The sequence below is a fragment of the Agelaius tricolor genome, unplaced genomic scaffold (genome assembly GCF_023055355.1).
Source record: "Agelaius tricolor isolate 1412-34295 unplaced genomic scaffold, bAgeTri1.0.p SCAF_2, whole genome shotgun sequence".
Taxonomy (NCBI): domain Eukaryota; kingdom Metazoa; phylum Chordata; class Aves; order Passeriformes; family Icteridae; genus Agelaius; species Agelaius tricolor.
Window position 1 is genome coordinate 5392625 of NW_027269262.1, and position 23637 is coordinate 5416261.

Below are 23637 nucleotides of genomic sequence, written 5' to 3' on the forward strand. Positions count from 1 at the left end.
GAAAATATTAAGGAAAACAGAGGAGCTTTAGAGTCTGCTGTTGACAAAGTACCAACAGAGAAACTCCTATTTCCCTAACAGTTTCTTCTTCTCTAGTAAAACCAGCCATCAGCAGCCTCTTTCTGAGGCTGAAGCCTCCCCAGGGCCCAGGCAGGTGACTGTCCATGGCACGACACCATCCATGGCAGCAAAGGAGCCTTCTGAGCCCATGCCTTGCCCTAGCCTTGCTGTCATACACCACTGCAGCAGAAAATCTTGTTCTTCAATTACCTTTGGAACACTGCCCACTTGTAGAAGCACAAGCAAGCACAGAAGCTACCTGGGCTAGCATGCTGACTCCTGCTTCTCCTAAGGTTGTATTGAAGTTTAATCTCATTTGGACTGCATGGTGTGCACCAAAATAACAAACAGGTAGATCATCATGGTATTTGTTTTACACATTTTGTAACCCAGTTGCCTCACACTCTTCTCACAAGTACAAGACTCAACAAAGAATTTGCTTGGGAAAAAGAAAGGGTGAATCATGCTAGTTCTGCATAAACCTGTGCCAACAACACAGAATAACATACTTGAAAGCATTTTCTGTTTTCAGTTTGTTACACATTGTCTCCAACATCTCAAACCCTGTGTCAGTAAATAACACACAAGACAAAGGGACATAAGCTGCTGCTTGACATAAATAGCAGCAATCCCATTTATTGCTCACCTGGCTCTCATTGGGGCCCTGAAATGCTTAAGAGGAGGCAAAGAAAAGATGAAAGACAAAACCAGAAAGAATTGGTGTGGTGCAGGGTAAAGCCAACACTGGTAATTTTTACTGACCCCTAAGACCACGTTTCTGCAACAGCAGTGCACTGGTTCCTCCTGTCACCACTGCCAGCAGAGCAATCTTACCCCACCTGCTAAAACCTCACCTCCACAACTGCTTACAGGCTACAGACTCACAAGGAGTCTTTCCTAGGGCCCTTGGTATTTCCAGTGTTACTGCCAGTCCTGCACTCCCCTCTAGCACTTCCAAAGGGTAGAGTGCACTGTGCCAGACACCAGGGCAATTGTAGCTCAGGGGATGCAAGGTGCACATCACACCACTCACTGACTCTCCCTGCTGCTTTCCCAGTTTCAGCCATGTTTTGAAAAGGCAGGAGTCTCCTAGATGCACACTTTCCAGACTGTCTAATGAGCACCAAAGCCCAGGCAAGACCCAGTGCTCTGTGCAAAGGCAAAGTGGGGAGGGTGGCCGGTCCATTCCTGGCACTGCCTCACCAGAGCACTCCTGAGTCTTACCTGAGTGAGGCGCTGCGAGAGCTGTCTGGGCAAAGAAGGAAAAGAGCAAACATTTAGGGACTTTTATTAGAAGTATAATATTCAAAGTATTATTCTGTTAGTGGATCAATCAAGAAGTAATTAATATTAGTTTGCTTTGGACCCAGATGCACTAAAGTGCTGTAAAATACTGTATTTTTTAACACTGTAATGGTGTGGACAGACACAGTGTATAATTATTTCACATACATATGTGAACACCATCACCACCATGGGGGCAAAAACCTGAGCAGCTATACATCCAAGGAAGAGAAAATTATAACAAAAGGTAAATGTAAGGGCATGCTGATAAGAAGGACATCCCCACCAAGTATACAAGGATGAGTGGGAAGACAAGGAACAAGATGAGCAGTATCAGGAACGATGAGACCCCCCTCCCCTTTTGGGAAAGGGATAAGTAAAGGTGACAAAGGGACCATAAAATCGTGGAGCTTGATCAATACAGATATTGCTCAATATCCATATGCAAAAGTGTGCACCACAGCATGGCACTCTGCAAAGATTTTATAGATACAGGAAATGAACTGAATAATGTAAAGTTCAGTCCTCTAAAAATTTCACAGATAATCTCTTCCCAACCCTCTTCAGAGATCAGTCTTTCATTAAAAATTAATCTAAATCCGAACACAATGAAACCAAGTCATTAGGTACACTACAGCCATTTCCAAATTCTTGGGATGTGTAAATGCGTGCTTTATCTCACACTGCAGTGGAATCTTATGCCAAGTGCAACACATGTTGAAAAATACAAGGCTCATGCCTCTTCAGACCTGACTGAGCTACCAAGTAAGATGGCAAGTATGTTCTGCAAGCCATCTGCTTTTTCTGCTGAGAAGAGAGAGACTAAAAATGTTTACAGTTATTTGAAAAACTCCTGCCCTACTAGAAACATTCCACCAAAATGCAAACATACACATGCTAAAGCACAGTTTACTTACTTTGGCTAGAACACAGCTTTTATGGGGTATTTTGTTTAATGCAAGTGTTTCTAAGATGAAAAAAAATAGCTGTACACAATTCTAAGTTGTCTGAATGCCTTGGTTTTACAGTCTACAAATGGAAAGGAAACATAACCTCACCCCCACAGATATCTAAATAGTAACAATTTCCAAATATTTCCACAGCCACAAATACTATGAAAAATAATCATTGTTGCAGCATCACCATTACAGTTAGGAAGGGAAAAAAAAAAAAACCAAAAAAAACCAGAAGACTTCACATGTAACAGAACAAAAAATTAACAAAAACAATGGTTTCAGCTTATTGGAGCAGAACCTATTATTTCCATGTCAAGCCCTTTTCTATTTCAAGTTTAATACTACTCCTGGATATATAAAATTACCCTTAGTGACAGAAGAATAAGCTATACAAGCTGAGAGCATTGCTAGCTGAAAAACTGCAAAACTGATTTGTGCTCAATCCCAGAGCTCACAGAGGATATTCTTACCCCAAAATCTTTCTTAAGTGTAGTGTGAAGGTATCTAGATGTCCTGGCATGGGTGAGAGGAAATTTAGGGCATGGCACACCAGTAGAGCTGCTGCAGGCTGTGCCCCAAGCAATCCCCCATGCAAGTCTCAGCACTCCCAAGTCAAGCTGCTCCTGACACTGTTTTTTGGAGGCTGCCCAAAAATGCAACTCATATAGCCTCCCAGAAACTGCTCTGGCTTTAAGACAGAGAGCCATGTAGCCAGGTTAAGAGTTTCCAGAGCCCTCCTTGTTACAGGATGCAAGATCTACATGTCTGGGCATGCATCAGCCCAGACACATCCGTTGGGAGGACGTTGGGACACAGGCAACAGTCAGACAAATGCTGGACTTGGGAGCATAAACACAACTGAGACATATTATGCCCATTGAAACAAATAGAGCATGTCTAAAGGCTTCTCCCAGCTGCATTCAGGCTCACCCATGGCTGGCTCTTGGTTCAAAGTCAGCAAAGTTTGCACAGATGCCAAGTAACTGTGACTGCACCTTCCTTGACACTGTCACAGCACTGGAGCACCAAGCTCACAGCATTCACTCTTCCTGGTGCTGGCCAGGGAAGGAGTGTATGGATGTGATGGCAGCTGTGGCACTGACAGGGGGCATGCAGGCACAACAACACCCCCAGCCATTCCTGACCTCTCCCTTTGGCCAGTGTGTCCTGTTGGAGTGCAGAGTCCAGCTCTGGCTGGCACAGTCCTCAGCAGCCCAGGCTTCCCTAAGGGTTACTCTACCCAGCTAACACTGAGGTTCATGTACCATTAACAATATTAAATCAGTGACACTGAACTCTTGGCATAGGAGTGGGACCACTGTAAAAGTATCAACTTCTCCAATTTTCTGGGGTTTTTTTTGTTTTTAAAGCACTATCTTCACATTACCTTTAGGTTACGCATTCTTCAAACTTTTGTTACAAACTAAAATACAGAAATGTTTCGTGCAAGTCATTATGGAAAACAAACTTCAAGAAGTTCAGGTTGAAATGCATATTAATCAATCTTATCTTAGTTTCTTGAAATACACAGCTAGATTCTCATCCTGTTTAAGCTACCCTGAATTTAGCATAAGTGAAGATATTCTCACCCTAGCTGGCTTCACAAATATCCAATTTCTTCATTAATTCGAACAAGCAAGGGTAAAACTTAAACATACTTGCTTGATGTTTATCCACAATTTTTTTAAAAATAAAATCAAGTACATTTATTCTAGAGTTTAAAATAAAACCAAACCAACACCCACCCCACCCCCCTGCACAAAAAGACCAAAACAAGCAAACAAATGAAAAAAACAAACAACAAAAAGCAGACACCAACATCCTCTAGTGACTTCTGACCTGTTTTCAGGTCAGGTACTTTAGTTACCATTAGTGAGGTACATCAAAGTCACTACCACCAGAGAAACAAGGTCCATTTTTCCCATGCTGACAAAGAGACCAGAAGAGTACTACTATCTGTAGGGCTTTTATCAGCTCATTCAACTTCTCCCTCTATCACTTCCACCAGCTTTATTTGATCTGAATTTGCAGGCCAAAAAGTCCTTACTGACTACTATAGGCAATGCATGACCTGAGCAACATCTCTGCAGCACAAAGGTTCAAAAGGCCATTTTTGTTTAGGTTTTCTGATTGCCCTTAAAAGTTACATAGAAGACTTTAAAGGTCCCTGAGAACTCAGAAAAGGATACTAGGGAAACAAAAGCTCACAGCTATCCTATGATATTTCAAGGTTTTGCTTCAGAAAAAAGTAAATACAGAGATTGCATGCAAACTGTGTATGTTCAACACTCTTAAACTGCATCTTACTTCCTTTTATTTATACTTTTTACTAGTGCTTGCTATGGGAACATTTATTAGTTACAAATTATCAAAAGTAAAATGACAAGAGCAATCTTTTAAATAAGGCAAGATAGTCTAACACCAAATGCTCTTTAGAAAAGCATCCTGTGTCAGCATGGGTGTAACATATGCTTGTACAAGACAAGCAATCCTATCTCACAGTTCTGTCCATCTTCCATTACCCTGCTTCTGTAATGTAAAGGCACTGACAGATCTTACCGCTGTACAAAAGACGCAGCTGCATTCCTGAAGAGTGGTCATCTTATCCCGGGAATATTCACAGAGACATAGCTTGCACGTGAGGAGAGGCTCCAGAGCTAACTCTCCAGCTTCTGACTCATCAGCTGTCATGGTGTCAGGACAAGCCTTCTCAGCAGAGCCCATTCAGTCATTAATGGTGCAACTCAGCCTGAAAAGAGAAATTGGCAGCTGAAACTTTGTCCAAGCCGTGCAGTCACTTCCATTGCTTTGAAAATTTACATCTCAGATCCATAGAAGTACCTGCACACCCAAATGAACTACTCAACATCTTGGAACCATTCAAGATTTACAAAGAGATCACACCTCCTTAATAGACCTGAACTGGCTGAGTTCTCTGAGAACATTCACCTTGCTGGCACAAAGCACCTCAGTCAAGCTGCTTAACATCAAAATAAAGAAAAAGCCAAACAAACACAAAACAAAACTCACACAGATGGGGCCTTTTCAAATGAGTTTCAGACTCATACTCCCACCCAAATGGGATCCTTCACTCTTCATTGCACCCACACAGTTCCAGTGAGTGTCTCCACTCCCACCTTCTATTCCAGTTGGTGGCTTGGAAACTCCCCTAGGCAGTGCAAGACAAGAACAGACTCCCACTTTCTAGGCAAGCGCTTCAAACATTTAGTCTGCAATGCTGGTGGTGGGAACTCCACCTTCTCTGTCACTGAGATAGTGAGCAGGCAGTCTATTTATTGCAAGAGGGATGGTGGAAGCATCTAAACCCAGGAAAGGGCTTCAGCTTGCATGTGCTACTTCACACAGGGCTGGAGCTTAAAACCAAATGAGTAAGAGCATTTTATGTACAATCCTCTTTTTTGCATTGCCTTAATGATGCTAAAAAGTAGCTTTTGTGCATCTCACTTCCTGGCATCCAGCTCTTCTATTTATTTCATAGACCTCTGAGGCATTTAACTGATGTTTGTGAACCAAGTGCACTAGTACTTTGACAGAGAGATGCTCACCAAAGCCATGTTTTCACTAACATCACAGCAGTGCTTGGGAATGAAATTTCTCTTCTTTGATGAGCAGCAGATGGAAATGCCATGTCTGCATGTAATGCTTTCTGGCCTAAACATTTGAAAACACTGCACCATAATCGTAAAAAATCTCAAGACCCTCATTCTTACACATAACACTGAAAAAGCAATTAAAGAGAATATCTTCGTGCTTAAGCTGGAACAATGCAAAGCCTATTTGCAGATTTTACTCACCTCAGCACAGACAGTGAGGTTCACTACAGTATTTAAGGCACAGAAAAATCTATCCACATCTCTAAGAAACTTGGCCCAGCTTCCACAGACCTCCTTCTGAATACACTTTGCTGATGGCAAGACAACCGTCACACATATTTTACAAGCAGAGACCTGATGGCCAGCTGTGCACAGCTGCTTGCAGCAGCACCAAGAGTGCAGCTCTACTAAATCTGAAGAGCTGCATCACAAATGAAAGCTGCATGAACATGAAACCAATCAAAACCTATTGATGTGCCTGTCAGATCTGACATCTCATGAGGGAAACCAGAGACTTGAGCCCTTTGGTCCTCTTCTGCTGGCCTCCCTTGCAGCCCTGAGCACCCTCTGGGCAGGGCTGTCAGGTCACATTTGGCAGCACGTCTCTGCTGCCATTCAGTGGCTGCTGGAGTGTCCAACGCAGCTGCAGACCATCAATGCATTTGTGATGTACTGATGTGCAGTGCCTGCTGAATTCCTCCCTAGGGGGAGAATGATGGGGCTCGTGGAGTTTGTGGAACCCTTCCCTGTGGCTCCCATCTCATAACCTTACTCACAGCTGAGCCCATCCCCAGGCCTGTCCCCAAAGCCTCACGCCCTGTGCTCCCACAATCTGCAGGAAGACACTTTATCCACAATAAATCTGGGTCAGAGGATACTTAGCCCTTTTTAATTTTTACATGTGGTAGTTTCCTAGACTATCCTGTCAGAGAAGCCATCAGATTTGTACCTTGGAATGTCTTTCTTGCAAGCACACAGTTTCAAGAGATATGAGCATCATGGCCAAGATTCTGGCAACCAAACTCCTGACCACAAATCCAAAGCAAACTCTCTTTTTATGGCTTGCTATCACTAGTTCATAACATACAGTACTCCCACACAATTCTTGTTGCAGTCCTGAGGCCTGCCACCCTGATGCCCCTCACAATTAGCTCTGTACAGCTCCAGAGCTTGAGCTCCAGCATGGCCAGAAGGCTTAGAAGGAAGTCTCCCTCTGAGTCAGGAACTGCAACAATCTTCTGTAATTACTGCAGAAGGGTGGGGGGGGAACACTGAGTCACTGAAAATGCTATGGCAGATCAAGAACTACCTGTTATTTAAACCCACGTGCTAGACATTATCTCAGTATTTAGGAGAACTGTAACACATTTACTCAGGTTGCTTTTCAACAGCAGCTGCATCTGTACAGGTGAGCTACTCACCCTCACTCTGCAGTGATCTGAGATTTCTACACAGTAAAAGGCAGCAAAGGTAAAAGGACAGATGCACAAAAGAACAGGAAGGAATATTTCAAGATGTGGGAATGGATATAAAATGGATACAACCGTTTCAAAAGTCACTGTTTTTCTTATAACTAAAAGGGTTATGACCCTGCATGCAGGCAGCATTAAGGCAGCTGTAGGAAGATTCAGGTGTGTGATTGAGTTTTAGGGCTAGAGGCTAATTTTAGATGGCCTAGATCCAGCATTTAGTGTGACAGTGAGGAGCAGGCTCCTGACACACTGCTCTGTGCTAGTAGCAGCCTAATGCCACAGTGTGATGGCTGTAGGGACTCATTATGATATCCTATTGTCATTGATGATAACCCTTGTCCCTGAAGACCGTAGGTTAAATTCAGTTTTACTCCTTTATTCACCCTTCCCTCACACCAAGATGCCAGAGCACAGCTGAGGTTCTCCATAAAAAAGGCAGAGCACCCTGTGGAAAACTCCAGCAGACAACACCAAGCAAGCCTGGCACATCAGAGGATCCACCCCCAGCCAGCCCAGGCTGGCTCAGCTCACTGCAGCCTCATTAACTCCAGCAGAGTTCATCAAATAAAGAGAACAGGATCAGAGAACACAGAGACAGCTCCATGTCCTGCATGCTCAGCTCTTGAAGGAAACACCATGGCTATCAGGAAGAGCACTCCTCCCTGAGAGGTCCCTGGTCCCTGAGAGGCCAGCTTGCAAACAAGCAGCTCTCTGGGTCAGGCTGGCACAGGAAAAGCCATCCTGTTAGTGCTGAACACCTGTCTGTCAAAGGGACAGCACACCCATGGCCTGCCAGCCCTGCTCCTTTTCCCAGAGCAACCCAGCCCACACTGGTCCTTCCATCTGCCCATGAGAACTGGGACTTCTGCTACTGCTGCCAAGGGACACTTGTAAGGGGAAGAGCTCAGGGTTACAAAGAAGGGTAGCCCCATTCACCAGCAGCTGGGCTCTGAGATCAGGTCTGCAGGGGAAGTTCATTCTCATCATCATCAGATCAGATGGTGATAACAGTATCTTCCTCCAGTTCCCAGCCTCTACTCCTCCTGTTCTTCTCCAACACTTCAAAATGCATTGTCCTCTCTCAAGATCTCCAACTATCTCCTCAACTTTATGAGCCCAGCAGAACTGACTCTTCCAGGTTCAGCAGCGAAGCCATGAAGTTCCACCTCAGCTGCTCTGAATTTTTATGGCTTTCACTTTGCTACAATTGCCCAACGGACTGTGATTACTAATTACACATCCATCAGTCCTCTTTACAGAGGATTAAAATTCCTATTGTAATTACAAGTGAGGTGCCAATAGGTTAGATTGAAAATTAAGCATCTTGGGTGTATGTGTTGTGCACGAGAAAAGGGAGTCACTGAAAAATGAGTTAAGAACAAAAAGTAAAACTTCATTCTGTATTTAGTTATATGAACAAAAGTGGTCAGAAATTAAAGTAAATTGAAAGTTTCTGAAAAACAATGGACACTCATATAAATACAAGATATAGTTAAACATTAAAATCTTCTCTTTCATGCTTACAAACACAAATGACCTGTTTAGGAAAGCATCCCAAACAAAGCAAGAAATGTGTCACTGAAACTGTAGTGCAGCACCTCAACTCTGCAAAAAAACCTCCACTGAACAGCAGCACAGGCTCCATGAGACGTCGTGGAATACGGACAAAGACTTCTTGAGGGCATTCTAATCCAGAGAAATATACTGGTCTGAATCCTGCACCAGCGTGAATCATGGCAAGGAAGGGTCAAACTGGCCCTGGCATGCGTCAACACTCAGGAACTCGAAGATCCATTTTTTTGGATCTACTTCTATCAGCCACGTACACACACGCAGATCATACCCCTTTCACATTGCACAGGATTTCCAGGAAATTGGACATCTTTCCTCAAATTGTATGCTGCTCAGCTCATAAGAACACTCATACTTCCCTGGCTGTGACCCTGACGTTGCTGATGGCACAGGACAAGGCAGGACCAGAAAGTCTGAATAAATGTGAGCGAGCTAGGGAGGGTCAGCCCTGTGGGGTGCAAACTGCACAGTCACCAGGACCACAGCTCGCCAAGAGCTCAGACCTGTGAACGTTTCCATTTCACTCATCTGCCTGCGGACACTTTCCCTTTGTCTCTGGGAGGTGACAAAGCTTTGTACTTTCTTGTAGCACTGGAACATCTCAACACTGCCCATAGGACAGCAAACATTAGAGTGTGCTCAAAGCAGAAAGGGCTGAGAAGGGTAAGGACAAGCAGAAACACTGACACGAAAGCATGGAGCTTTTGAGTGAAGTACGAAAACCAGAAGAAAAGCACTGGAGGAAGGAATGCAGAACTTGTCTGACTTCAGGGCCTCCTGACATTAGAGTGTCTGATGTCTAACCTTGAAAATTACTTCCTAACAGCAAATATCTGTAATACCTGCTTCTAGAGAGGTACCCATTGCAAATCCTGGCATTAGCATCCCAAAGTGGAAACTACTAACTCCCTGTGATGGGAGTGAGAGAGCAGCTGGGTGAGTGTCTGGGAGTGTCCAAAGCCAAGCCACCCCAGCTCCATAGAAGTATCAAAAATTGATGTAACCTACTGCTCAAACATTTCCTATAAGCCGGAATTTTAAGGTAACATCCTTGTAACAGTCACACAAAGGCTCACCTGAGCCTGCCCAGCTGCCTCAAACCATGACTACTACCCAAGAACAGAAGTTACTCTGTATATGCAATAGAGAAAACAAGCCAGGCAGTCTCCTGAGCTGGACATTGTCGATATGCCTGCAACCAAGTCACTGTATTTAGCTAAAAAAAAAGTGTCTGAATGTGACTTTCACCACTTAGAAACATCACACAGAATTCATTAAAGCCTCCTGCACTGAAGCTGGAAGAGAATGAATGGAGTATGTTTAGCACCACAAGTTATGCTTTCATTTTTCACATGCTGTATCCAATTGCAAAAAAACCAGAGCTCTTGGAGAAGCTACTTCAAGTCCTTTGCTTACAAAAAATTCTGCTGAAGTTAGTCAAGCTGCAAGTATAGGAAGCCAAGAAATGCACAGGTATGAGACACATTGCTCCAGGAAACATTAATAGAACAAAAAGGGTCCTTAATGTGTTTGCCCCTGTGGGCTGGCACGTCCATTCTGTGGGCAGGGTGAGACCTGAGAGGCCCCTCTGCCCCAGTACACCCATAAACCAGCATCCAGGCATGTGGACTTGCATAAACATGGTGAGATTGAAAAAAGGTATAAGGATACATGTGGGTCTAACATGTAGCACAGCAATTCTCCCTTTTACAAAAAAAAAAAAAAAAATTAGAAAAAAGAAATAATTTACCATCAAACAAACTCACAGCATGTGTGCTACACTCCTATTTAGTGTACCAGGTATTTACTAAACTCTCTTGAAGACACATTTGCAAGCACTGCAAGTAATTCTCTCTCACGCCCTAGAGATTTTTCAAGTAATCCACCTAATATGAAATTACTTCAGTGCTATGCAAAAACCTCGTTTGACATTGTTCACTCAGGATTCTGTTGTTTCCTGTAACCAAGGCTCCCTCCTTATTAACAAAATAGAAAAAGAAAACTACCTGAAAAACATGAGTGTTCAAAACCAATGCTAAAAATCAGGTCCTTGGGGGAAAAGAGTAATTACAGAAAGATTTAAAACATGTAAGAGAGTGGTATTAAGATAATGGGGTCAAATTACAAGATATAAACTGAGCTATGAAATTAGGACTTGTGAAGACAACTGTCAGAAACCCACACTTCTATCCATTTCAGTGAAATGCCATTACCACTTTTGGTTACAAGTCCTCAGCTGTCCCAACTCTCTCAAGACAATGTCATTCAAAATTCATTACTAAGGCAGATTTTTTTAACTCAGCATCTCTGCTCAGAGGATTAGCCTGAGTCAAGTGCACTACAGCTTCTGTGGTCTTACACACAGACCACTAACCCTTGGTGCATTAATTTCTCCACTGCCTACACAGAGCTACCTATCCAGTCCATACAGCATTACTTATCAGGCAGTGATCCAATTAGGCTGTAAAACATATGATTAAAGCCACAATTTTAAAAAGCCTTCATCTTCAAGAATGACATTTAATCATATGTTTAAGTGCTCCTGTGTATCAAAGCCTGAATGTTCTGCTTTATTTAAATGAGGTTATTAAGAAGTTAAACAAGTACTTAGATTTTCTGAAATCATGGTCTCAAAAAAAGCAACTAGATCCACAAATAGAAGGTCTCATTTTAAATACATTTTTAATATATTCAAAATTACTGCATTACATCTGAGCCTTAAAACACCAAGCAGTTGATTACATGCATGTACAAGGAGAACCCATTTCTGGATTACCATAATATGCTACCAAGCCGAAGCATTAGAGAGAATAAAAGCATTTCAATATCTGTTCTTTTTGAGCAAGGCTTAAGAAAAGTCAGACATATAATATTTCATGACAGCTTTCTACACTGTAAAATTTTTATTGTCAGAAAACTTGTTTAAAGGACAAGCAGCCTAAGTAAATGTGCTGGTACATGAGAAGACACCAAAGGCAATTTCTCTCACTTGTTTTCATTGGAATGCCTGGAAAAAAAACCCAAAACCTTAAGCTGCTGAGCTGCTGTTCAAGAAGCAGTAGCTATATGGAGTATTTTCATATCAAGCTAGCAACCAAAAAATAAATATATCAAATACTTCTAAAGGAATGCAGTGAGTGGAAAGCCTATTGAAAAAAAATAAATTAAGGGAGTTAAGGGACTGACTACAGTAATCCAGAATATGATCTGGATTTCTGCCAATAATTTTTTTTACCAGCACTTTAGGGTATTTAAAATACACTTTGAACAGCTTCCCAAATATCACATATATCCAATCATTCCAAAAGATTCTAATAAACCAGAACACCACTAGAACACATGCACATCAGTCTCCACAAAGCTTTGAGAATACACTTGTTGGATAACTTCTCTACTGTACTGCAATACTGTGAGATATGAATAACTTTGAACATTTAGAAGACTAGTTCTTCACAGCAACTTCTTGTGAGCCTATGTCAATACGTCCTCAGGGAGGTGGGGTTTTTTGCAAGAAGACCATGGATATTAACTGAATATAGCAGAATATGTACTTTTTTTCTGAAACAGATGTGACTCTGCAGTTATGGGAATCCTTTATAGATTTCCTTGCAATACTGTTGAGAACAGGTAAGAAGGGAAAAAAGTGGGGATTTCCCCCTTCCACTCTTAAAAAGCAGGAGAGTTCAAGAACAGGGAATCTACAAGATAATGGTGAAAAATAAATGCTGCTACTCACAGCTGAAGGGAGCTAGGAAGAGCACTTTTGGATCACTTAAAGATAAAAACATGTCAACTAAAAGAGAAATAACTCAGCTTGTTATTAAACTGAAAGGCATAATTGAAACATGGTATTCAACTCTTTCCAGTACTGAAGGAGCCACACAATGGCAATACTCATGGAGTCCATGAGGATGGGAGCAAGCCACTCCGCATGGGATGAGGTCAGACCATATTGCAGAAGCCACCACTTTCACTCAGATCTGTGCTTGAACCCAGCACATATCCAAGTTCAGAACACAGCTCTATCAACACTGGCAGGCTGGAAAGCCACAGCTTCCTGCACCTGATCTCCTGGGATGTGAGTGCTGGGCAGGCCTGTGGGTTTCCATCTCAGGATGACCCAGATGTATCAGGCTTACTGTGCCTGGTGTTGGCCCCAGAAACAGGGTTATGGTGACCCCTTGGTCCTGCAGGAGGTCAACAGCAGGATTCTCCTAAGGTTTTATGCTCATCCTGGTCACAGTGCTCAGCAAAGCTGATCAGCACAAAATGCAGTGAAACAAAATGCAGTCAGAGAAGAGAACTAGAGTGGTTTTGGCATCAAACATTTCCAAATATTTCCAAAACATATTCAAACAACAAAATTATACCAAGTGGAATCCCAAGTACTGGTTCCCAGGTCTGAGATTAAAATCTAAAACTTTTCTAAATAACATCCTCTGTTCTTAATGACACTATGCAACATATGCTAATGCTAAGCAACAAGGAATTTCCACCCAAACTAGTTTGGTGTACTTTACTTTTAACATCCTGTTGACAAGAAGTAATATACCACTATTAAATAATAACACATTCTTCAAAATGACAAATGACAGATCTTTCTTTCAGACCACATAAAGGCTTTTGGTAACTGTGGAATTTACTAAGTAAAAGGAATTGACCTTTTGGGAGGTCAAATGGGTTGATAACTTGGCTAGCTGTTTTTGCTAAAACAGGAATAGAAAGTCAGATGTAACAATTTGCCTTTGACACAGAAAAAAATGTTTATTTTTGTTAATCAGATAACAAAACCTTGGGATATGCTAAATCCCTGAGCTGGAATGTTTACAGTTTAGTGTGTTCAGAAGACATTTGCAACACTAGCCTTTTCTAACATAAAAGGTTTTTAGGAGAGACTTGTAAACACACTTTGTTAAAGTGAAAGCAATGGAAAAGCAGTGGAAAACAGAGAGACCAGCTCCATGTGACTGTAGTTTGCACTCTTCTTCTAACAAGAAACTAACTGGACTCTTGGGCTCCCCTGGCTGGAGACTGCCAAAGCTGTGTCTGGAGCAAGCAGTGTCCCAGCTGCAAGGCAAGCAGGTCAAGGCAAAATAGAGACGTGACACAAAGCCAGGCCTCCAAAGGGCCAGCAAGAACCTTACTAGTGTCAGGAGGAGAATGCAGAGTTTGCCAGAAGCCAAGGAACAACTCAACTGACAGGAACAATGAACCTGATCCTTCACTGAATTCTGCAAAATGTACTGAAAGCCAGCTATTGGGAAAAAAAAAAATGACCGTGTGTTTGTTTTTAGAAGGGATGACCTGAGAATTTTTCTTTCAGTGCTTGCAATAAGATGATACCTTTAACATCTCTCTCATGCAGTTTTGTTAAGCCACAGAAAGGGCAAACTTGCGAGAATATGGTCCTACAGACTTTTTTCTCTGCAAGCATTGAAAAGCACTTTTAACAACTTTAGATTTACATCAACAGAAATGACAGAATAAGTTGATTTTCCTCATATACCGATTTTTGTGTGACTGCTCAGTGAACAAAACTAATACATATAATATTTTAATCTGCCCCTATCTAATCTTACAGCCAAATACACTGCTGATTATTATACAATAAATATGCTATTTGAGGTAACCAAAATAAAAGAATTGAAACATTGAAAACTGCCCTTGATCCAAATGTATCTCAATGACTTAGAAAGCTTACCCAGTGGTAACTTTCAAGTCTTAGCTACAAGGACAGTCAGTGAATCAAAGACTGGAAGTCAAATCTGAGAATTAGACCTTGGGGAAGTCACTATCTCTAACATAAGCCTTTGCCATTAAGAAAACAACATGAACAGCTACTGACTGTGCTGAAATTTGGCAAGAAACAATAGTAGAGGTTTGGACCCGGACATGAGGCTGTTTTGAAACCAAACACATTTACTGAAGTAACTATTACTACTGCTTTTCATGACTGGTAGTTAAACTAGTCAGAGTGTATCCCTAAACCACTCCTCTGCCAGCTCCTCGACAAGTCCTTCCAAAAGCAACTGGAGGTGAGGAAAGGACAAGTTCCAGCTCTGCCTCTGATCTGCAGAAGCAAAAAAGGAGAAGTAAACACCAGTAACAGCCCCCTGACTTAGCATCTCTCTGCTTGTCCTCTCAGTATTCACATCTCATCTCCCTCTTTCCCAGCCCACGCATGGGAAAAGGTAAGAGCCCAGCATGCTGGGAGACAGATCCTGGGAGGAATTCTGCTGCAGGCAATTCCTTCCATATTGCCAACTACTCCAGTGTGGAGGAGCCCCACGTGCCCAGGCTTTGAATTTGGAGCACCTCTAACCTCTGACAGACCTCACATACATGCTACTGAACAGAAGATGTGAACTATGCTGGAATTGCAAAAATACCTTCAACCACTGTTAGTCTCACACTCTTGACGAACTTTAATGGACATGTATTTTTAAAACAACTGCATATTCCCATTTTTATAAATAAACATTTTTAACACACATTATCTATTTTGCTCTGCATTTTATTAACAGCGTACAACAAATATGACATTTGCCTAAACCTAAGTAAAAAAGCTGTATGGTTGATGACACTGTCTATCACACAACACAACGATGTCTCATCGCTGCTCTGCCCTCTCCCACCCTATTTTCCACATCCCCCTTCTTTCTCTGTGTTTCAGGCTCCAAGCATTCACAAGAAGATTTCTGCCTGTACTGTGCCAAACACAGGGAACACAATTAAGTTTCTCAGGGGCTCGATGCAACTACTTAGAAATCCAGATGTTAGTATAAGACATGTAATAAACCAGAAGTGTCCATCAAACACAGTAAGAGGTTTGCATTCATCACTCCCTCACTTCAATTCCAAATTTCAACATTCATTGCAGAAATAATTACAAGGGAGAACAGCAACCTGTAAACATAGAGATTTCAGCCTCAAGTGCCTCAGCCTCTGCTAACAATTGGCTAGTCTCTACATGATCTTAGCCATGCAGTCCAAGTCCTGCCAAGGGGAGTGTTTCCAAAGGAGTGCTTTTCAATGGACTTGTGCATTATGTGTGCAAAGATAAGCAACTGGGAGCTTACCTTTGTAAGAAGCTGCCCCACCTCCCAAACTCTGAGAAAAATGAGTAAGTAGAACTGAAAAGAACTCATAGACTTGTTATATTATAGGATTACAGTCTTACAGAAAACTTTCTAGAAACCTTCTGCTAGCTTTTAATTATGACCATGACAACTAATGTCCATAGGCAAAATAGGCATTTTGTCCTCATTGTCACGGAATTTGGAGAAAAGACAAGAATTCCTGACTTTTTTCTACTCTTCACAAGTGTATGTTTCCTTAATTTGTTGGTCCATCCTCCCAAAATCTGATAAGCAAAGTTAACAAGGGGGTTGAAATTGCTCAAGCCATGCACACTTGGGTATTTGCAACAAAAACATTGACCAATACTAAAAATACACGTCCTCATAGTAGTATTGTCTAAATTATGTACATGTATGTTGCTTCTAATTCACTCCTGGCAAAGGGCATGATTGCCTTTCCCACAGATTTTCTGTGGAAAGTGTGATGAAGAATCTCCACCACTGAAACCAACAGGGCAACTGTGGAGAGGTCAAGAGGGTGCAAGATTGCATCTTCTCCATTGTGCAAAATTTCAGCAAGCAAGTTATTGCTGGCCCCGTGGATGTTATCTTAGCCCTAAAATGGGCAAACCCCATGGGGAAAAGTTCCAGTATCAGTGGTTGGCAGAGTGCCTGCTGCTGTGAAAAATGTTCCAGTGACTGCAATGGTAAACAGCCCACAGGATCAGCTCCATTTCCCCAATGATACAGCACTGTAACCTTCTTTTTTTTTTTTTTGAAGGGGGTGGGGGGAAGACTGGCTTGTTTTCCTTCATCATCTCCCCACCTCCATCAAAATGCTTCAAAAATTAATCACAGGCAGAACATATGAACTCTCTCATCTACTGCTCAGACATAAGCAGTGCCAGCCTGTGTGTCACTGCTTCTACTTAATTCTGGAATTTTCTTTGCATGCAAAGGATTAGCCTGGATGCTAGTTGTCATGAAATGTGTTTTTCCTTCTATGTACATAGGGATTTAGAGCGTGGAATTTTGAACTATTTGCAGCTATATATACATGTGCAAAGAAATCTCCCCTACACCACAGCAACATACAGCATGTAAGAGTGTAAGCAGAGGCAGCCTCAAGGAATCGTTTCAGTCCCCAGAAACAGATACAGCTCTTCTGTGCCCATGATTTTTCCTTTTTGCAAACATATAGAACACATCCATGTTTTCAGATCTGCAAGTTTCATTCCTGTCTATCTGAAAATTCAATAGTTTGTATAATCAAACATGAATATCATCAGAGCCTCTGTCAAATAACCAGACAATGTCCACTCCTTGAGTAATGACTCATGTCTTATACTTTCCATCCTCTCCTCATTTTTACAACAAAGCAAAAGGCAGAAAAGCTTGCAACAGACACAAATACTGACAGTCTCAATTAAAGGGCAGAAGCATGAGCATGACAGTAAAATGGTAATTTTTCCTTCTAATAAAAAGTGATTATGTATTCTGTCTTCTAATCAGCATCTGGACAAACTAGAGAAGTGAATGCATAAGAACTAAATGGTTCAGCAAGTCCAAGTGCAAAGTGCTGCACCTAGGTCAGGCCAATCCCAGACATGGGTACAGAATGTAAGAAGAACTCACTGAGAGCTGCTCTGCCAAAAAGGACTTGGCGGATCTCGTGGATGAAAACTTGGACACGAGTCAACAGCATCAGTGCTTGCAGTCCAAAATGCCAACCACACCCTCAGCTGCACCAAAAGCAAAGTGGGCAGGAGATCAAGGGAGGGGATTCTGCCCCTCTACTCTGCTGAGACCCCACCTGGAATTCTGAATCAAGCCCTGTGGTCCTCAGCACAGGAAGCACATGGCCCTGTTTAGAGCACGTCTAGAAAAGGGCAACAAAGATGATCAGAGGACTGGAACAACTCTGCTCCAAAGACAGGCTGAGAAAGCTGGGATTGTTCCGCCTGGAGAGGGGGAGGCTGCAGGAACACATCAGTGTGTCATTCCAGTAGCTAAAGGGGGTCTATAAAAAAGGAAAAGTAATTTTTACACAGGCAGATAGTGATCAACAAGTGGAATGGTTTTAAACTAGAGGAGGGGAGATTTACATTAGAATAAATTCTTTCCTCAGAGGGGTAGTGAGATACTGGAACAGACTGCCTAGAGAAGCTGTGGATGTCTCATCCTTGGAAGGCCAGGTTGAATAGGACTATGAACAACCTGGTCTGGTGGAAAGTGTCCCTGCCCATGGCAGGTAGGCTGGAACTAGATGGCCATCAAGGTCCCTTTCAACCCAAGCCATTCCACAATTCTATGCTCTCTTGTCTCTCCTTGCAACAAAAAGCACGTATAACGAGTACCCCTGATGACTGTGTCTACAAAAGGCTCGGGAAATACACAGGAAGAAACTCCATGCAGGGAATTTGTTCTAGTGTGCATGGACCCAAAAGTCAGATTCACGTGTCCTAAATCATTGTGCCTGGTGCTGGCTGGCTTTGGGACTCCAAAGAGATATTGACTCACTCAGAAGAAGCAAGGATGCTAAGTTAGCCCAAACTCAACCAAAGCTGGAACTGTGCTTGCAGGAACCAAGGACACTCAAAGCCAAAGGTAAACTGGTGACCTTCTAACTACATATTATGAGTTTTCTCTTGAAGGCTGAGCAGACTCCTAAAAATATAGAAAAAAAACCACCCAGATCTTGGGTAACTAATGACATTTTTTCATTATTATAATAGAATAAAAGAAACCAAAAATGAGAAACACATATGTCATTGTGCACAAGTACCAATACACACAAAGAAATCTAGGAAACTCCAAAAAAAAGTGGTTTTTTACATAGCTGCATTTTAATTTGAAAGTATGTTTGCAATGCAATTAACCTAGTTATTCTCTAGAGCCTAAAAATTTCTACTTGGCACCTCTGTTCCTCTTGGAAGACTAGGAGTTGGAAAAGTTCTGCTTCAGCAGGAAGGGAAGGATAAGGACCTTTGTAATTTGAGATTTTTTTTTTTTAGTGTTTTAGTATCTCCTAGCAGTGACCTACTTTATGAATGCAAAGCCCACTCAGTTCTCACTGAGCCGAAACCATTTAGAAGAGACACAGAACGATTACTGAACACTATTTTCTTACTGATCAGCACAAAGTTATTTGGCACAAGCATCTCTGTAAATGTTTGTCCGAGACTAGGTAAATTTGCAGTGTACGATGGCCCTCAGACCTGTGCTTCTGTCAAGTGAGAAGGCTCATAGTCTAGCACTGCAGCTGAGATATGCTTCAGCAGAAATACAGAATGCTATAGGCTGAGCTTAATATCACTGCTATCTTTCCCTTCGGATGTGTTCTTTCTTGTTTTCTTCAATGTTTCCTTTTGCAAACCAAAAGAAGATTAGTTTTCAAATGGAATGAATGTAAGGGCAAAGAAGACAATTTGTGAAGTGCATTATACTGGGCTCCGCTTTGGCATGGAGAAACCAGAGGAAGAGAAGGGAAATGTACCCAGCTCTGGGCAAGTACCAGAGGAAAAGCACAGCTCCAGAATCACTTTCAGCCTCACAAAGCTGAAGGCAAAGTCTGCTTTAGGATATGCAAGGAGGTCTGATGGACTCAGCTCAAAGCGACACTGGCAGCCTGCCACAGTATTTTGTTCACGTGTGCCTGAGATATCCATGGGCCCAGAGCTGTAATTATGGTCTCAGATATCACAGTACTACTAGCCCAGGGGATATTTATGGATCTGATATGTACAACCTATAGGCACTGTGAAGTTACAGGCACATTCAAGAAAACTCCCCACTCCAGAAGAGGGACAGCAAGTCTGTAGCAGTTCTTTCAAGCTGCATCAAAGCAACACACTCCACTGGGTCTCAGTCACTGAAAGGTCTGAACAGGGTGAACTGCAGGCACAGGGCTCAGGCTCACACCACAGATGATATCAGAGGCATACTAATGAACTGTGAACCAGGTTAAGCATTAGCACTGCTTGTTTCCCTACGGAGTGGCTTGCTGATTCTCACAGTTGCATTTTAAACTCACAATAATAATATGGACAAGTACACACTTTCCTCCACCAAAAGGGAAAGGGCAGACAACCACTTCCACACTATTTATTTCTACAAAGCTTATGAACCATTTAGAGAATAGAGTGCAATCCAAAAACCGAGCTAGAAAGAAAAAACTCCATATTGTTTGCTATTTATACTGCTAACTTTTGCCCCAAGGCATACTACCACACAAACAGAATCACCAAAATGTCACATCTGTGGGAAAGAAGCCCACAACCACCAGCGAGGTGCATGCAGAAAATACCTCAGCATGGGGAACGGAAACTATTCCAGGTTGCCAAATGCTAGTTCCACATGAAACCTAGGGAGGTTTCTGTGTCCTTACGTGAGCAGACAGGACTTTATGTGAAATACCCCCATCAGCCAGTAAGATGCATGGGAGAAAAGGAGTTTGATTGTCATCACACTTGTTTGGCTCTGGAGTAGCTCTGGTTTATTTTGAAAGAATACCTCCACTTTACTACAGCTTTAGACACTCTGCAAACACACACTTCTCAATCCATAATCTAAAGCATTACTTTCAGCAGCATAACTGCAGCCATGCAGCCTTATCAATGTGTAGTTCTTTCTCCAAAATAGCTTATGTTCATTGATGGAAGTGTTGCAGCCACTTTCATGTTAAAGCAACAACCCAGACACCCACTCACATTCAGGCACAGACAAGTCCTATACAGGACAAGCATCAGGACAATCTGCTTGTTTTGAAAAATATTTAAGAACAGGATTTTGAAACTTCTGTTTCCGTAAATATTGGAATCCCAAACCCAGTGCCTGCCCTTAACCGAGACCGCTTGCCCTTCAGGCTGAGGGCAGCCAAACATATCAGATTGCTCTGCCTGCTCACAGGCACTTGGAAAGCTGCATGGGGGTATTTTCAGTCACAGCCTGTGTATCTCTGCTAAAATTTACTTCTTTAAAGCATTCGGTGTCTATTGACCAAGAGGATTCAAAAGCACCCTGCAATGCTTTCTTTACTATAGTAATTCTAAATATTTTACAACTTACAGTGCTCTCTGAAGGAAGACATTCGATATTGCTGCATGCAGTTAGGAAGCAAAGTGCTTTTGTATTACAGAAAATACAGAGCTGTAAAATAAACTAGACTGAAAGATCTTTATTACTAAAGCTGCTTTGCACTGAGAAAGCCTTATGATGAGAAAGCAGGGCAAACATTCCAGTAAATGCAGTTGTCTATTCTCAGCATCAAAAAAAATTTAAATGCAAACTAGAAAACTAAAGTATGGCAGATTTTGTATGTGCTTACATAAATGACATAACCCTAAACCCTGATCAGATTAGAAGTGTACATTAACATGGATTAGAAGTTAACACATGTACAATACAGATGAACGTCTTTTTTCCTTCCTGAAAAAGCTGCATGAAACTGTGGCAGAAGAAATGCCTTTAAACCAGGAGGAAGTATCAGCATTTTAAACTCAGGCTTCCTCCAGCTTAATCAGGTATTTTTTCAGTATGAAAGAAGTTCTTCTATTTAAACTAAAACATAAGGCATTTTAGCAATTGCCTTTCGCACAGACATATCCTAATTCTGCAGCATTTTCAAACACTTCACATAGATATTTCTCCAAAAGTTACACTGACAAAAGTCATTTCACCCTTTTGGGAAGTACTTGACGTCTATTTATTTTCAGCCTTTTAACAGTCAGGACACCAAGGTTTCCTCCTGCCTCAGCTCTAAGCACCACATAGTTTGATTTTAGCCAAACCACAAATATCATTTATTTTAGCTATTTAACCATTCTAGTCCTTACCTTGGGAAAAAAAAAAAAAAAAAAAAAAAAAAAAAGAAAGAAAAAAAAAAAGAAAAAAGCCTTTTCCATTTTCTTCCATTAGAAGCAAATGCTGGCTTTCTGTTCTTTGAGGGTATTCTAAAATAGACAAAGCTGTATTCCAACATACCTTGAAAGGAGAGTAGCGCTCACTGCCAGCTGTGTGACTTTTCAGTGGCTGCACTCAGACTCGGGCATTCCCAAAGAACCACGATGCCACAGAGCCGCGGAGCTCGCAGCGAGGAGCGGAGCCGATTGCTCTCACACGTCCTTCCTCGTCCCTGTCTCTCTGACAGCTGAACACTTGTGAGGGCTGCAGCAGGGCTCGTCTCCCAGCCCCTGTGCCACTCCGAGAAATCATCCCCTCCCTGCTATTAAGTGCGTGCTGCCATTATATCTTACCCGCGCCTCACAGCCCGCATGCAGTGGCTGTGGGAAAGCTGCATTTATTTGTACAGGAAGCGTGAGCACAGCACTTCCTACTTCCCATCCGACACTCACTTCAGCCGCAGGTGATCGCCGGCACCCGGGCAGCTCCCAGCCAGGGCACACCCTCACCTTCTGCTCTGGGTCTCTGGGTAGCTCTCAGACACCGCTCCCACCCCAGCCCTGACAGGGTAAAACTGAAAGCAGGGAGGCTTCAGATGTGACACTCATCAAAGCCCTCCCAAATTAACCTGTTTGGGGAGAGCAGTTTGCATAGCTGCTGATGTCTGAAACCTCGCTGGCTTCTGCTTGTGAAAAATGTCATCCAAAAAAAAAAACTTTAAAAAAAAATTATTTCTTCACGTTGGAGGGGAAGTGAGCAAAAAATCTAAACTCAAAAGTAAAGTACCCGTGTAATTTCATATCTGAGTGTTTAATGATGATGGTGCTCATCTTACTCCGTCAATAGTAAAATTACACTCTTTAAGCTGTCCCTATGTGCAAGAGGGGTTGGGAATCCTGCAGTTCCGTATTCCAGACCTAAGGGTGTGATTCACAGCGGCCAAGTAGCAGGAGAATATCTAATTGTGCCACATGACACCAAACCCTCAAGAACTTTTCCTGCTGTAGGAAATGCACCACACCCATAGATAAGAAATATAGATATACCAGAGTGCAGAGAGTGCAGAAAACCAGAAGGAAGTATAAATGTTAATCTACAATTTTCTTATGATGAAATAAATTTACTTTGTACTTCATGCAATCATTGCTGGCATTTTGCCTTCAGTACTTTCCTGTGAAAAATTATATATAGGCATTTCTTCCGGGGTGTATAAAAGCTCACAGCTGAGCTTTTAGATATTTTCAGACAATTATACTGCATCAGATTAATTTAAGGAAAAAAAAAAAAAAAAAGCTTGTGCAACTTCAATTCAGCCTCCTTGCTGAATTATTCCTTTATATTACAGCTTTGCTTGAGTCATCATCATATACTCTTTTCCTCTCAGAATAAGAAAAAACTTAGAATTTATATATTTAACATTGGGTGTTATAAATAATTTAGGTATAGTTATATAATTTATATAATTTTATAGATACAATTTTATATATTTATATATATTTAGGGAGGGAGAGGATAATACCCAGAAAAAATATAGCTTTTCCAACATGTGGGATCTTGTTGATCCTTATGGTGTTCATCAACAGGGTTACAACAAGGTTAGGCAAACTAGAGCCATGTCACATTTACTGCCACTTGAGCTAGGAAAGCATTTCCCAGCAGATGCAGACATACATTTTCTCAGCAGTGGCCAGTCCTAGAC

At 42.0% G+C, this 23637-nt stretch overlaps 1 protein-coding gene across 2 annotated transcripts in view; it reads right to left on the minus strand.

Annotated features, from left to right (window-relative positions):
- Positions 1 to 23355, minus strand: part of RNF144B (ring finger protein 144B) — a 54653-nt gene extending 31298 nt beyond the window's left edge. For both annotated transcript variants that reach the window (XM_071451165.1, XM_071451162.1), the window contains exons 1-2: positions 22020 to 23355; positions 4860 to 5049 (exon numbers count right to left, since the gene is read on the minus strand). In XM_071451165.1, the coding sequence (XP_071307266.1) occupies positions 4860 to 5024 (165 nt within the window). In that variant the 5' untranslated portion in view covers positions 5025 to 5049; positions 22020 to 23355. The remainder of the gene's footprint in view (positions 1 to 4859; positions 5050 to 22019) is intronic.
- Positions 23356 to 23637: the final 282 nt, after the last annotated feature.